General features: G+C 40.9%; 1 protein-coding gene across 9 annotated transcripts in view; it reads left to right on the top strand.

Annotated features, from left to right (window-relative positions):
- Positions 1–12,460, top strand: part of LOC114426019 (partitioning defective 3 homolog B-like) — a 173,735-nt gene that overhangs the window by 149,254 nt on the left and 12,021 nt on the right. For 6 of the 9 annotated variants that reach the window (XM_028393119.1, XM_028393121.1, XM_028393117.1 and 3 more), the window contains one exon: positions 4,663–4,742. In XM_028393119.1, the coding sequence (XP_028248920.1) occupies positions 4,663–4,742 (80 nt within the window). The remainder of the gene's footprint in view (positions 1–4,662; positions 4,743–12,460) is intronic. The other 3 variants (XM_028393122.1, XM_028393120.1, XM_028393118.1) reach the window with 1 other exon arrangement.

The following is a 12,460-nucleotide window of genomic DNA, read 5'->3' as shown; positions in this document are numbered from 1 at the left end:
GACATGCAGAATCAGACAATGAGATATTACTATTGTTTTTTATGCACTGTATCTCTATACAAGGCAACTGTAGAGGATGGCTGGACCTCATATGGATAATCACCTATAGAATTTAGACACAAGTTTACACATTTGCAGCCGACACTTCATTTTATAGCTGAGCTAACGCTGAGAATAGGTGTTGATACCGATAATAAAAATGAGAAGCTGCTATAAGAGAAGGAATGTTATAATGGTGCAACATTTCCCAGTGGTAACTAAACTCTGGGGCCTCATTTGATGTAAATATGAAGGAGTCTGGCTCTTATTGAGCAGACACATTATTTCCACTGTATAGTGCACCCAAACTCTCTTCTTCAGGTGGTCCTGACTGATAACATGCATGCATGTGTGTGTACATACACAGGCATTATGCATATCATGACCTGTCAATGTCACACAAATGCCCACACTTACACACACATATATAAACAGAGAAACCGCAGAGAGCTGTGTTTTAATTGAGTCAGCCCAAAGTGCTGGCTGAGCAGAACGATATGGCTGATAAGGATTAGAACCAGCCTTCCCTTATTCATCGATTTCTACCAGGGTGGGAGGAGGAGGAGGAGGAGGAGAGGTGGTGGGGGGGCCTAAGATGGAGAGTGGATGAAGAGGGGGGCAAAATCTTTCTCTATTGATTTACAGAAAGAGAAAATGACATTGGAAGTGAAGGAAAGACGTTTTTTTTGTTATGTCTTTTTCACATGTCTGGTTTCCTCGAAAACAGATGTTGCTTTGGAAAAAAAAATTGTGATGGAAATAAATGTAAGAGAGGGTTTTTTATAATCAAGGGATAAGTGATAGATGGATGAGAAGTAATAAAGGAGGTAGAGGAATATGTAGGGTGCAGGAGGAAGAAAAAATAAGAGGTTTAACGCTGTTTCAAGGAAGCCATTACTTCACTAAAGGAGACTCGGTTAATGAAGGGAAAAGATGAGGTGTGGACAGGGAGAGAGGAGGTGGTGGGGATGAGAAAGAGCCTGATGAGGGGATGAAGAGGAAGATGATGATGAAGGAGTGTGGAAGAAAATGGCACAAAGCAAAGAGAGAGAGAGAGAGAGAGAGAGAGAGAGAGACACTCCACATTTGGACTAAGTGGGCTCATTTAGGCAGTACGCATTCACAAAATACTCCATGTCGATCTAAATCCCTTTGAAATCCTTGAAACAGCTCGAGTGAAAAGGATGGGACGTTGGAGCCATTGTGTGTGTGTGTGTGTGTGCGTGTGTGTGATAGGCAGAGAAAGAAAAAAGTAAGATAAGGGGAGAAAGTGTGTGTGTGTCAGTGGTGTAAGTGATGGGGGTATGTGTTTTATGGGTAAATTGAAGGGTCTGTTAAAAGGAGAAAGATGAGCCCTTCTTACAATGTGTGCCTGTCAGTGTGTGTGTGTGTGTGTGTGTGTCTGCTCCCTCTCCCTTCAGTATCAGTCTCTTCTGCTTGATTTCCGCGCTCTCCTCTCTGCCTCTCCTCTGCTCGCTATGCCGTGAAATGGTTTTTCACTAGACCATTACCCCAACCAGTGCGCTACACTACTGCCACGGCCCTCACTGAGCGAGAGGGAGTGTGTTTAAGTGTGTGTTTTTTTTTGGGCTGTGTGCATGAGAGACACTGTGTGTTTGGGTTCCGTACAGTATAGCTGCTGCTCAAAGAGAAAGATTGCACACATTTTGTGTGTGTGGGGAGAGATGGATTGTGTGCACTTGTTGGTGCTACGTGTTGTGTGCACGTAACCCAGTGTGTGTGAGAGGGGGAAATAGAGAGGGTGCGTACAGTATGTCCCACGCAGGCTCAGCTGTCATAGTATTTGCCCTGCCCTGTAGTCTTGTCACAGTTGTCTACTAACATCTAACATTCCTCTCTCTCACACACACACACATCCACAGTTACAGACAGACTAATATAGGCAGTCGTGGCAGTAGTCAGCAAGTCATTCTGCTCATAAACAAACCAGGGAGTCTTCTTGCTCTGGCTGACTGGCTTCTGGAATTTCAGTTCTTAGTCATTTTTATGGTAACCCACATAAGTCCTCACAGAAAAGACCCCCTAGTTACAATTGTGCACAAAAACCAAATGCATATTATATTAAATTTGTTTAAATGCCAACTCCTTATAGGGATGGATCCTACAGTGTCATGTGATCTGCTTTGATTGCATACACAAAGATGATATATGCAAGTTTTGCTGCTGCTAACCACCCGTCTCGGCCATAGACTGTGCGCAACAACAAAATGACATGTGTTGTGGGAGGCGCTGACTGTCGCCACGTTGGCAGCATCATAGTTTACCTAAACTCTCTGTCAATCCAAATACAGGCAAGGAGGAGGTGAAGCAAGGATAGAGCTGAGGTGGGCAGCGATGAAAGCAGAAAGGTTGTGATGTGAGTCATCACATGCCTGTTAGTCAAAGCAGTCATGTTCATAATTATATGATGATGTGATGATATGTGAAGTGAAGAGGCAGTTGGGGGAACTGCAGTTTTTTAGCACTTGACATGGGCTTTATGTATGTAGAATAGAATAGAATAAACTTCATTAATCCCTTTGGGAAGGTCCCTCAGGGAAATTCGGGATGTCTTAGCCCCTGAGGTTGCTATTGGTCTAACTGTATCCCTAGGTGGCCAGACAGCAGGTTTGGATACACAAATGTGATTGCCCTCTGACTGTGAATAAACATCCACCAAATCCTCCACCCAAATAGCTCCTGCTCCTTGAAGCTCATGAGGCATCTGTAAAATTCCTAGTTCATCCAAAACATTTGGAAGAAGTGAACCAGAATAAAGTACATAGTTGGATGTTGGAGACTAGATGAGTTTTTTAGAATGGAGCATGTAAAACAAACACACATAAGAGCATGTTCCTGACACATAGAGAAGTGGCAGCTTTTCTCTGTGCAGTGTTTCCACCTTCATCCTTAGGCATTAAAAAAGCTAAACCTTACTGAACATTCACTCTGCTATTGGAAGCATTTCTTGTATTAACCCTTTCAAAAGTATCTTTGTACTGCCATTTCTCTGCCACCTGCCTCCCTCTTTCATTTATTTTCACTCCACTCCTCCACCTATGACTCTACGCTCCTTTTTTTCCCACCCCCTTACTCATTTCTCTCCCCTCTCTGTCTCCACCGGATGATGCATCATTCACCCTCTCATCTTCTCACCCTCCCTGTCTTCATCTCCAGTTTCCTCTTTAAACATCTTGTTCAAATCGCGTCATTAATGTCCCTTTCACCTCCCCCGTTCCGTCGCCCTCGCCTTCACCCCTTTCACTCCCTTGTTTTATAATTCACCTCTCATCTCTTTTTTCTCTCCCTTTGCCACTTCTCAATGGCTTCATAATATCCACCTCCTCTCTACATCTCCCTCACCTACTCCCTGTAACTCATTTGCTTCTCATTCATCCCATCTCTCTTTCCTCCTTTCTTCTCCTTGTAATGCCTTTTCATTCTTTTGCTCCACCTCTCTATTCGCTCTTAATATCCCGCTGTCTCTCTCTACCTGAGATATTGAAGCTATAAAGACAGGTGGTTCAAAAGGAAAGCAGGGCCAGCAAATCTGTTTCATACACCTTCTAGCATCATTCCCTGGAGTGCAGCGAGAATAGTAGATGAAGAGAAAGAGGAGTAATCTGTGATATCTAATTCACAGAACCTCAAGGAAAAGGAGAAGAAGGAGCAGCCAGATTTCTATTGTCTCCATTGGTTGGGACAGACGTGAACTTTACCCTCTTCCTGTTGTCCCTTTTTTGGATTTAATGCCTCTTTTCCTTTCACCATGTGTCCACTTTCCAATATAGCCATATAGAAAAGTGAGTTGTGAACAAATGTACCATTTTATAGTGGCAATGGTGCAGTACTTTTCACTTAATGGCCTGTTTTCACACACACACTAAAGAAATAGTTTAATGCTACATTATTTTTTAGAGCTGAATCTCACATGATAGAAAAAAATGACTCATTTACAGAGAAATGCCGTGTGTGTGTATCTGTGTGTGTGTTTGTGTTAATGCACCGTGTTGACGTTTGGGGTTTAGCCGGCGTCTTTAAGGAACACCACTGCAGCTGGAATCTCCCCTCTGAATAGACGGGGATAATCTCTAAGAGAGCGACTGTGTGTGTGTGTGAGTGAGAGAGAGAGGGGCAAAGAGGAATGGTAATAAGTGGGGGGAGAAAAAAAAGCATGATGTGAGGGGTAAAGAGAGAACCATTGAGATGAGGAAGTAGAGAGATTGAACTGTCAGCAGCTTGACTTAATCTTTTTTTTTTCAATATGGAGATGAGACACAACTCTGCGCATGTTTGTGTGTGTGTGTGTCTGAGCGAGGCAACTCCATCCTGTTTTGAAGTAACCTAATCTAGGATGGAGACCCTCTCTACGCCCAAAATAAAAACCCTCAGAAGACCACATTTCTAGCGCTAAATCCTTAATAACTAGCCTTTGTCAATCCTAAATTACTCCTGTATCACAAACACACAGTAAAAGCAAGAAGCTTATGCACATTGCAGATGCTGAGACTCAAAGTGTTGGTATGCGTCGGTTGTGTTTGTATACACAACAGAGAAATATACTGTAAAAAAAGGCAGTTACACATGGAAATAATTGTGATTTGTACATTTGTTTCTCTTCAGCAGATGGCAGGCCGGGGGACGGATCATCGGCTCACACCACGGTACGAAGAGGTGGAGCGTCAGTATGCCTCTTTACCAAGGTACCACATCTTCCCCCCTTCTTCTCTTCTTCTTTCAATTAAATCTGTGTATTTTGTCTCTCTTCCTGAGTGTCTCTAGAGGCCTCTGTCTCAGCCTGGAGACTCACCTTTCCTCTCCCCGGGGATCACACACTCAGACAGGGTTGAAAACTGATCCCTGATTCCTGGCTCTACTCCCCATCCCACCCACCCCACCACCAAAAGTTACTTTGGCTTATGCTCTGTGAGAAGTTTTTAAAGTCTTTGTGAGCTTCTTATTCATATCTGAGTGAGCTCATTATCATTTACTTACTTAGTCAACTGGTTCATTGTTCCTTATATTTATATAACTTTTAGATTTAAATAATATTAACACCTTTACTTACTTGTGTATTAATTGAGATATATATATAGCAACCAGGAAAACATAACCACCCCGCTATTACTGTGCACAATGCTTTAGCCTGTTGCCCTGTGCATTTATGTTGTTTTCCCTCCTTGGACAGCATGAAATATCGCTAACATTAGCCAACACAAGAACAATAACAGCTTCCTGAATGTATTAATCCATTCTTGAAAGACCCTTTCCATTTATTTCTCATTATGTGTTTTCTGATGTAGTCAGATAAAAACCGTGTCCCTGAATGGCTGCAGCGGTGCAAAAGTTTCTATAACATTTTACTTGGAATACATAGTAAAGCAAAAGCTGTACTTTGACCATTTACACATGTTAAACCTCAAAGTGAAACACAGTCCTTCTGCGAGCATCATCAGTCACTCCGGGTCTTTCAGCAACTCATTTTTCATTTGCCACTTTCTCTTCCTGAAAGGACTCGGCCGGAATCCTCCACTCTTTCTTCACTATCTTTACATCTCAACATTTTCCTTTTCCCTAGACTCTCCTCTTTTAAGTCCTTTACTCATTAGTGTCTCACCTCTGTGTGAAGTCTTAATCTCTTCCACATTTTTTGTTGTCCCTTTGTTTGCTTACCAAAGCATAATATCCATTTATCATAAACTCTTATCTAAAAATAAAACAACCCAGTGGAAGGTGTTAACATTAACAGTGAGTAGTTATTACTAGTTTTTTTCACTTCAGGAGACTAACCAGTGTTTGTTTGTCATTGAGAGAGATGTCAGAGAAGGAGAGTAAGATGCTAAGCTAAGCGGAATGACAGACAGAAGTTTAGAACGCTGGAAAGTTTATGGCCAGGTTCCCACCCCTGTTAAAATGGTGAAGGGTGGCTATTTCGCACCTCCTTTTTATGTCTGTGTGTGTCTGTGTGTGTGTGTGTGAGAGCGAGAGAGAGAGTGTGTCTGTGTGTGTGTCGGTGATGACTTTGGCAGATGGGAGCGAGAACAGTGATGATAGTTTTGAGGTCTGGCTGTGGTATCTGAAAAGTCTTGGGAAATTAGACACACACAGACACACACTTGCATTACAGTACACTGTGTCTCTGTTTCCACTTTCAAACATGTACTGTAATCTGTAAAAAGCTGTGCCAATTTTACATGTACTCATCATGTCTGAAAAAAGACCACAATATATTTTTTTTTCCATGGAAGTCTCATGGAACTGCCTGCTTACTGCTTAGTAACACTGTACAGTGTGACCTTTGACTGCATACAAGCCAAGACAAGGATAATTTGTTAGTAGAACTGGGTTCCTGGCTCCTTATTTATTTATTTATTTGATGATAATATTTAGATAATACTTAATGTTAATATTTAGTAATTTTACACAAATTAGTACAGTGCTAAATAAGACCTAAAATGCCATACAATTTTGATTAATAGGCAACAAACAGGCTATATATATTGTTTTAAAAAATAAATATGATTTAAATTTATTTTTTTAAGGAAGAACACCAAATAATATTATATATATATATATATACATATTATCTAGAAACATAGCATATTTTCTTGTTCGATTCTGTAAAATAAATAAAATAAAATAAAATAAAATTATCAATGACATAATAATCTTGAACACTGTTTATGCTGCATAAATATGCAAGCATTTTTTTTCACCGGAAACATACAGTGTTATGTTTTCACTGTTAAACTAAATAATAATAATTATTATTATTATTATGATTATTATTATTAATCATTATAGAGTCTAGAACATGAACTTCAATAAAACATTTTCCTAACTTAAAGTCCCACTTCAGGTCACAGTCTGCAGTGCTGCCCCATGCCAGTTCACATCCTGTAACTTCATATTCAGACAATGACGTCTTTTAATAACACTGCAGCCCAGTGGATTTAATTGTCTTTAAATATTTAATTCTTCTGGGGGAGTAACCACAAACAAACACAAATGTGTGGTTCTTATAGCAAACCTATGAAAAGGGTCAGCAGTTCAGCCGTGGTGTATATTAAAGTGTTAGAATTTATGTCACTTTAAAGAGAGGCCTATCTCTTTTCCATGTGTTAAATCATTTACATTAAAGGTCTGAGCTCTAAATTACAGAAGAGCTCACCCCTCTCTCAGATAACACCAAACGCCCATACACGTAATGCCTCAACTTGCCCAGTCTCACATGGCAGAAGCCAAATATTATGCAAGCATTGCACTTCTATGACTCTGCGCTGCAACCTGTTTCATGGCATAATCTGTACTAGCTATGTGCAAATAAAAAAAAAAACATTTAATGTGATAAAATGTCCTTCTCGTTCTCTCCTTATTAATCTTCCTCTGCATTTCTGTCTTCACTCTTTCTTCCGCTGTCAGTGAACTCTTGAGATATTTCAGCATGTAGAGAGGCAGAGAAAGAGATCATGTTTGGAAACCACATCCAGGCTGTTGACCTTATGAAAACATATTATTTTGCCACTGGCCCCAGAAATAGCTGGCAGGCTGTGTGTATCTAGTGTCTGCATGCCTGTGTACCTGTACTCGTGCGTGAGTCCGTACACAATTTTGTGTGTTGGAGGTCTATTGAAGATTTTGTGTCTATTGCGTGTTTATATTATTTCCAAACAAGTCCAGAAATAGCTGCAGGGCTGCTTAATCAGGTAGTGTATGTTTGACTCGACATTTGTTAACTGGAGCGCCGTGCAATTGTGCATGTGTGTGCATGTGTGCGTGCGTGCACTGTGAGACAAGTTTTTGATGGCTCTAAAATTAAAACATGACCCAGCAGTGGATGATGTTTCCCTGCCTAAAGCACAAACACTTTACCAAACAAACTGTCAGCAAATGTCACTGCTTGAAATAGAGAGGAGTCCGTTGAGGGTATGTTGCATATTTTGTTACTCCATAAAACTGTTAACTGGTTTTGTAATTAAATATATTACAAATAGATGCACAGGCGCTTAAGTCATTTTTGCTAGAGTAAATAAACATCTTTGCAGATGATTAACACTTATTTTAGGATGTAAACGGTGAGCTGATTGGTGTAATGGAAACAAATTTAGGGAAATCTATCACCTGGTCACAATACAGCTGGTTACAGATTAGTCAGTGTCACTACAGGAAAGGCCCGGTGGTCTCACCAGCAATTATTTAGGATCAGCAGTACTGGCAACTGGCCTAAAGGAGTTCAGTAGCACAGATCTCTTATGCATAACTTACATACTAAATATGACCACATTTCCTTCTTAATGCATTTCAAAGCAATTCAGTTGTCAAGCATATACATGTGATAACTTGAAATGACTTGAAGTGTTCTGTGATTCAGAATAGGTGGATACTCAATGTTTAATGGTGGCTACACAGATTTGATGGCATCATCTCTGGTAGTTTTTTTCTTTTAAGAGTGGGGAGATATAGGGTAGGTCTCCTCTCACTGCCATTTTCAAAAAAAAAAAAAAATACCTCTCCATGCTCTTCACCTATTTCTGGACGTCTTACTGTATAGCTCCTCTTAGTGCTGCTGTTGAGAGTGAGAGAGCCTCACTGTACTTCTACTTGTGTGTCAACCAGTTTGAATGTGAAACATTTTCAATCATTCATAGTGGAGTGGTTTATTAAGGTTAGAAATTATGCGTCTCTAGTATCTAGTATCTCTAATTATTAGATAAGAGCGATATATTTCTACACCTGCAGTTGCCACAATGTCCTCATGAAAACACACATTTGGCTGGTTCCTGTTACATTAATGGAACATGTGATTGTATTGGCCGACATTATCTTAATGTTGGACCAACGAAGCTGCAAAAGTCTGACTATGGATGTCGAAGTTTGAGTTGAGTTTTCACACTTTACAAATTTTTGTTTTTGCCTGTGGTTAACTTTTCTTTTTAAGTGCAGCTAGTTTTAACATAAAAAACCAACTGGTTAAGATTAGGCATTAAAACAGGATAAGGGGTTAGGTAAAGATCATCTTTAAACACAAATATATAACATTAAAGACATTTTAAACCACTTTCACGTGGTCACCATTTTCAGCTCCTATTACTATGAGTGTCCACCCCCACAAATTCATAGAGATGCGATTGGAAACATACGCTCACATGTTCCATTATTAAGAACTGAAATATCAACTTCATGTTGCATTTTCCTGGTGAGGAAGGACCAAAGGTTGCAGTTACATAAGCTCTGTATTAAAGCACTTCAGTTATACTCACAGAAGTGATGGAGGGTATGTGCACAATATCCATGTGAGTTTTCTTGAGCACCTCCTTCCACATTTCCATCTGTCTGACCCATTCCTGCCTCTGTGGGAGCCCTGTCTTCATATTCCTCCTGCTCCTGTATGTGGACAGCTTGTCTCCCATTCAACTGTCAGTCTATGTCAACCAAAACCATGAGCATGTCATCTGAAGTCTGTTGTACTACAAAAGTAGAAGTGTCCATGGTGCTCATTCAGACATGAAAAATTAAAAGTGCAGATCTTCCGGCACCTATTTTTCAGAATGAATGCACATACCGTTATGAATTTGTACCATACATGCCCATTATGTGAATGAGTGTGCCAGCACCTGCATGTTTTCGGTCAGTCTGAGGTCAGTTGATGGCTATCTGAGTTTGGTCAACATTTGCAGGTTGTGCCCCCACCATGTGTGCACCATTACTGGCCCATTAACACATTCTTTCATGCTCTCTGCTAGAAGGAGAGGTGCACGTTAGGCAGGCCTGTTGTTTGAATATTATTCTTTACATTATAAAGGAAAGCAAGGGAAACAGAAGGAGGTTAGAAGGTTACGGGTTTCACACCAAGCTCATCTTAACCCTAAAGAAAAGAGAGCCGTGTGGTGGCTGCTCTTATTTTAATATCTCTCATCCTGTCTGCTATTGAAGTCTTCATTTTCCTGTTGTATCAATGCACATAAAGGCAACTTTGTTGTGTTCTCCAAGGATTTCCTTTAACGACAGTTGTTGGAGACACAGCCTTGACCCAATTGGATTAGCCAAACACCCTTTCCGATTTGTCCTTGTTATTGCTCTTATTAGATTAAAAGAGCCAATCAGAGTTGTTGTTCAGGTTTCTGGGGAGACTGTCACTTCCTCATTATAATGATAATTAGCTGATTAGTAATAAGAAAGCAGATGTTGGACTGTGCTCTGTCTCTGTATGCTTATTTCAGTCGTGTGTATTCCCCACCACTCTTTCTCTGTCTGCCCCTTCATGTTTCATGAACTCTGGGGTGAACAGGGCATTGTTGAATATCATTTCACTCTGCTGAGAGAGGGGAAATGAAACGTCTCTCCCTTCATCTCTCTTGAGAAGACCTCCCAACCAGGCCTGAGAGTTTCCCAGACCACTTTACAACTGCTGCACAATCCAGCCCATTGTCCAGTTGTTTTCTTTTTTTTTTCCTCTGAACTCATCAAGACTCTTGCTTGTTTGTCAGACATGTACGGGACCTAAGAAAGAAAGACCCTGCCCCTCCTCCTGCTTTTTTTCTCCCCTTGACCCTATCTTGTTCCTAACTTGTAGCTTCTCTCTGATGTGTTCTCGTTGGTGCGTCGGTCATAGCTTTGATCTTGATTGTGGACTCAGAAATGCTGGGTTACAACCTATAATGTGTTGCAGGACCAGCAGGTGGGCATGACAAGAGCATGATATGCTTTCTTATGTATGGACCCTGGGGTGAGGGAGGAAATGTCTCTTTCAGGTCCCAGCCTGGTAAATGTTTAACAGGTTTTTGGGGTATCCTGGAGTTGAACTTGATGGTAAGTGATATGGTGCTGGAAGGCTGAAGACATAAAGTTGTGTTGAGGTTCGTTTTTAAAATTCCTTTATCACTTCTTTATATCACATCTTCAAACTTTACATTGGATAGTCCATCATGAAAATGTGGAAAATTCATTAAGGCGTATTATACATAGTTATTTACTTCTGTCTAAAGAACAAGAAGATGGACTCCACTTCATACATCTCTACAGTTGCAGCTGTGCGATGTTAACATCTGGCAACAGTCTAATGACCATCTGTCGTCCCCGCGCTGCTGGAGAAATTCTGTAGTTTCAAAGTTTTATTGGATAGTCAAATGATAATTAAACGTGTTTGTGAATGCATGGAACGTTCTGTTTCTCCGTTACAGACTCATGTCTCATGCAACATTATGGCTGGGTGCACGATTTGAGCTCACATCAAATTCTTTAATAGGGAAAAAAAAGAATAGTTCTCATGATTTATGAAGCAGGAAGCAGATCATATTACTACATTTGTTCTTTGTACTGTGCAGATGTAGTGCAAAGCTAACTTCTAATATGCAAACTGAGAATGTTTTTATAAGCCTTCCCTCTGTTCATATGGATCCCCCACCCCCCAATCACCCTGTTGTATCTGCTATTTCGAAACTCCTCTTCATGTACCAAATTAGTGGCTTTCGAGGGATCGTAATTTTGTCAGCAATTTGTATCCTGTGGTCCTGCACAGGGCGACATGTCCCCCAGCTTGAAACTATTACATCTTGCTGAGGCGAACCTTATTGGCTCAAGATGTGAAATAATGAAGGCTGTTTGAATGGGATATGGTCTTATCAGTAATGGATTTCGTTATGTTTCAGGAAGTAACCCACTGTAGCTTCTGTAAGTGGTTATGTATGATACTGTAATAACTACTCTGCTTAAAAAATAAAGGGGACATTAAAATAACACATCCTAGATCTCAATTAATGAAATATTCCAGTTTAAAATCTTCATTCATTACATAGTAACGGCGTCTCCAGAATGGTGAATCTGCCAATCTTGGTGTTCTCTGGCAAATGCCAATCACCCTGCATGGTGTTGAGCTGTAAGCACAAGCCCTACTTGTGGACGTCGGGCCCTCATACCACCCTCATGGAGTCTGTTTCTGACAGTTTGAGCAGAAACATGCATCCAGTGGCCTGCTGGAGGTCTTGTTGCAGGGCTCTGGTAGTGCTCCTCCTGCTCCTCCTTGCACAAAGGAGGAGGTAGCAGAGACTGAGAGCACTGACAAAATGCAAAAGTGATCAAACATCAGGCAGAAAGGATGAGAGCAGAGAAATGGTCTGTGGTCAGCACCTGCAGAACCTCTCCTTTATAGGGCTGTCTTGATAACTAACTCTCATTTCCACCTGTTGTCTGTTCCATTTGCACAACAGCAGCTGAAACTGATTCACAATCAGTGTTGATCCTAACTGGACAGGCTGGTTTCACACAAGTGTGACTGACTTGGAGTTACATTGTGTTGTTTAGGTGTTCCCTTCACTTTATGAGCAGTGTAGATGTCATCTTTCATCTGAATAATTTCAGCTAGGTGAGATGGGCACAGCCTATTCAGATTCTCTCAATGTGAAGGCTGCTCACTGCCAGTGTG

The sequence above is a fragment of the Parambassis ranga genome, chromosome 21 (assembly GCF_900634625.1).
Source record: "Parambassis ranga chromosome 21, fParRan2.1, whole genome shotgun sequence".
Classification (NCBI taxonomy): Eukaryota; Metazoa; Chordata; class Actinopteri; family Ambassidae; genus Parambassis; species Parambassis ranga.
This window is presented reverse-complemented; position numbering and strand designations above follow the sequence as displayed.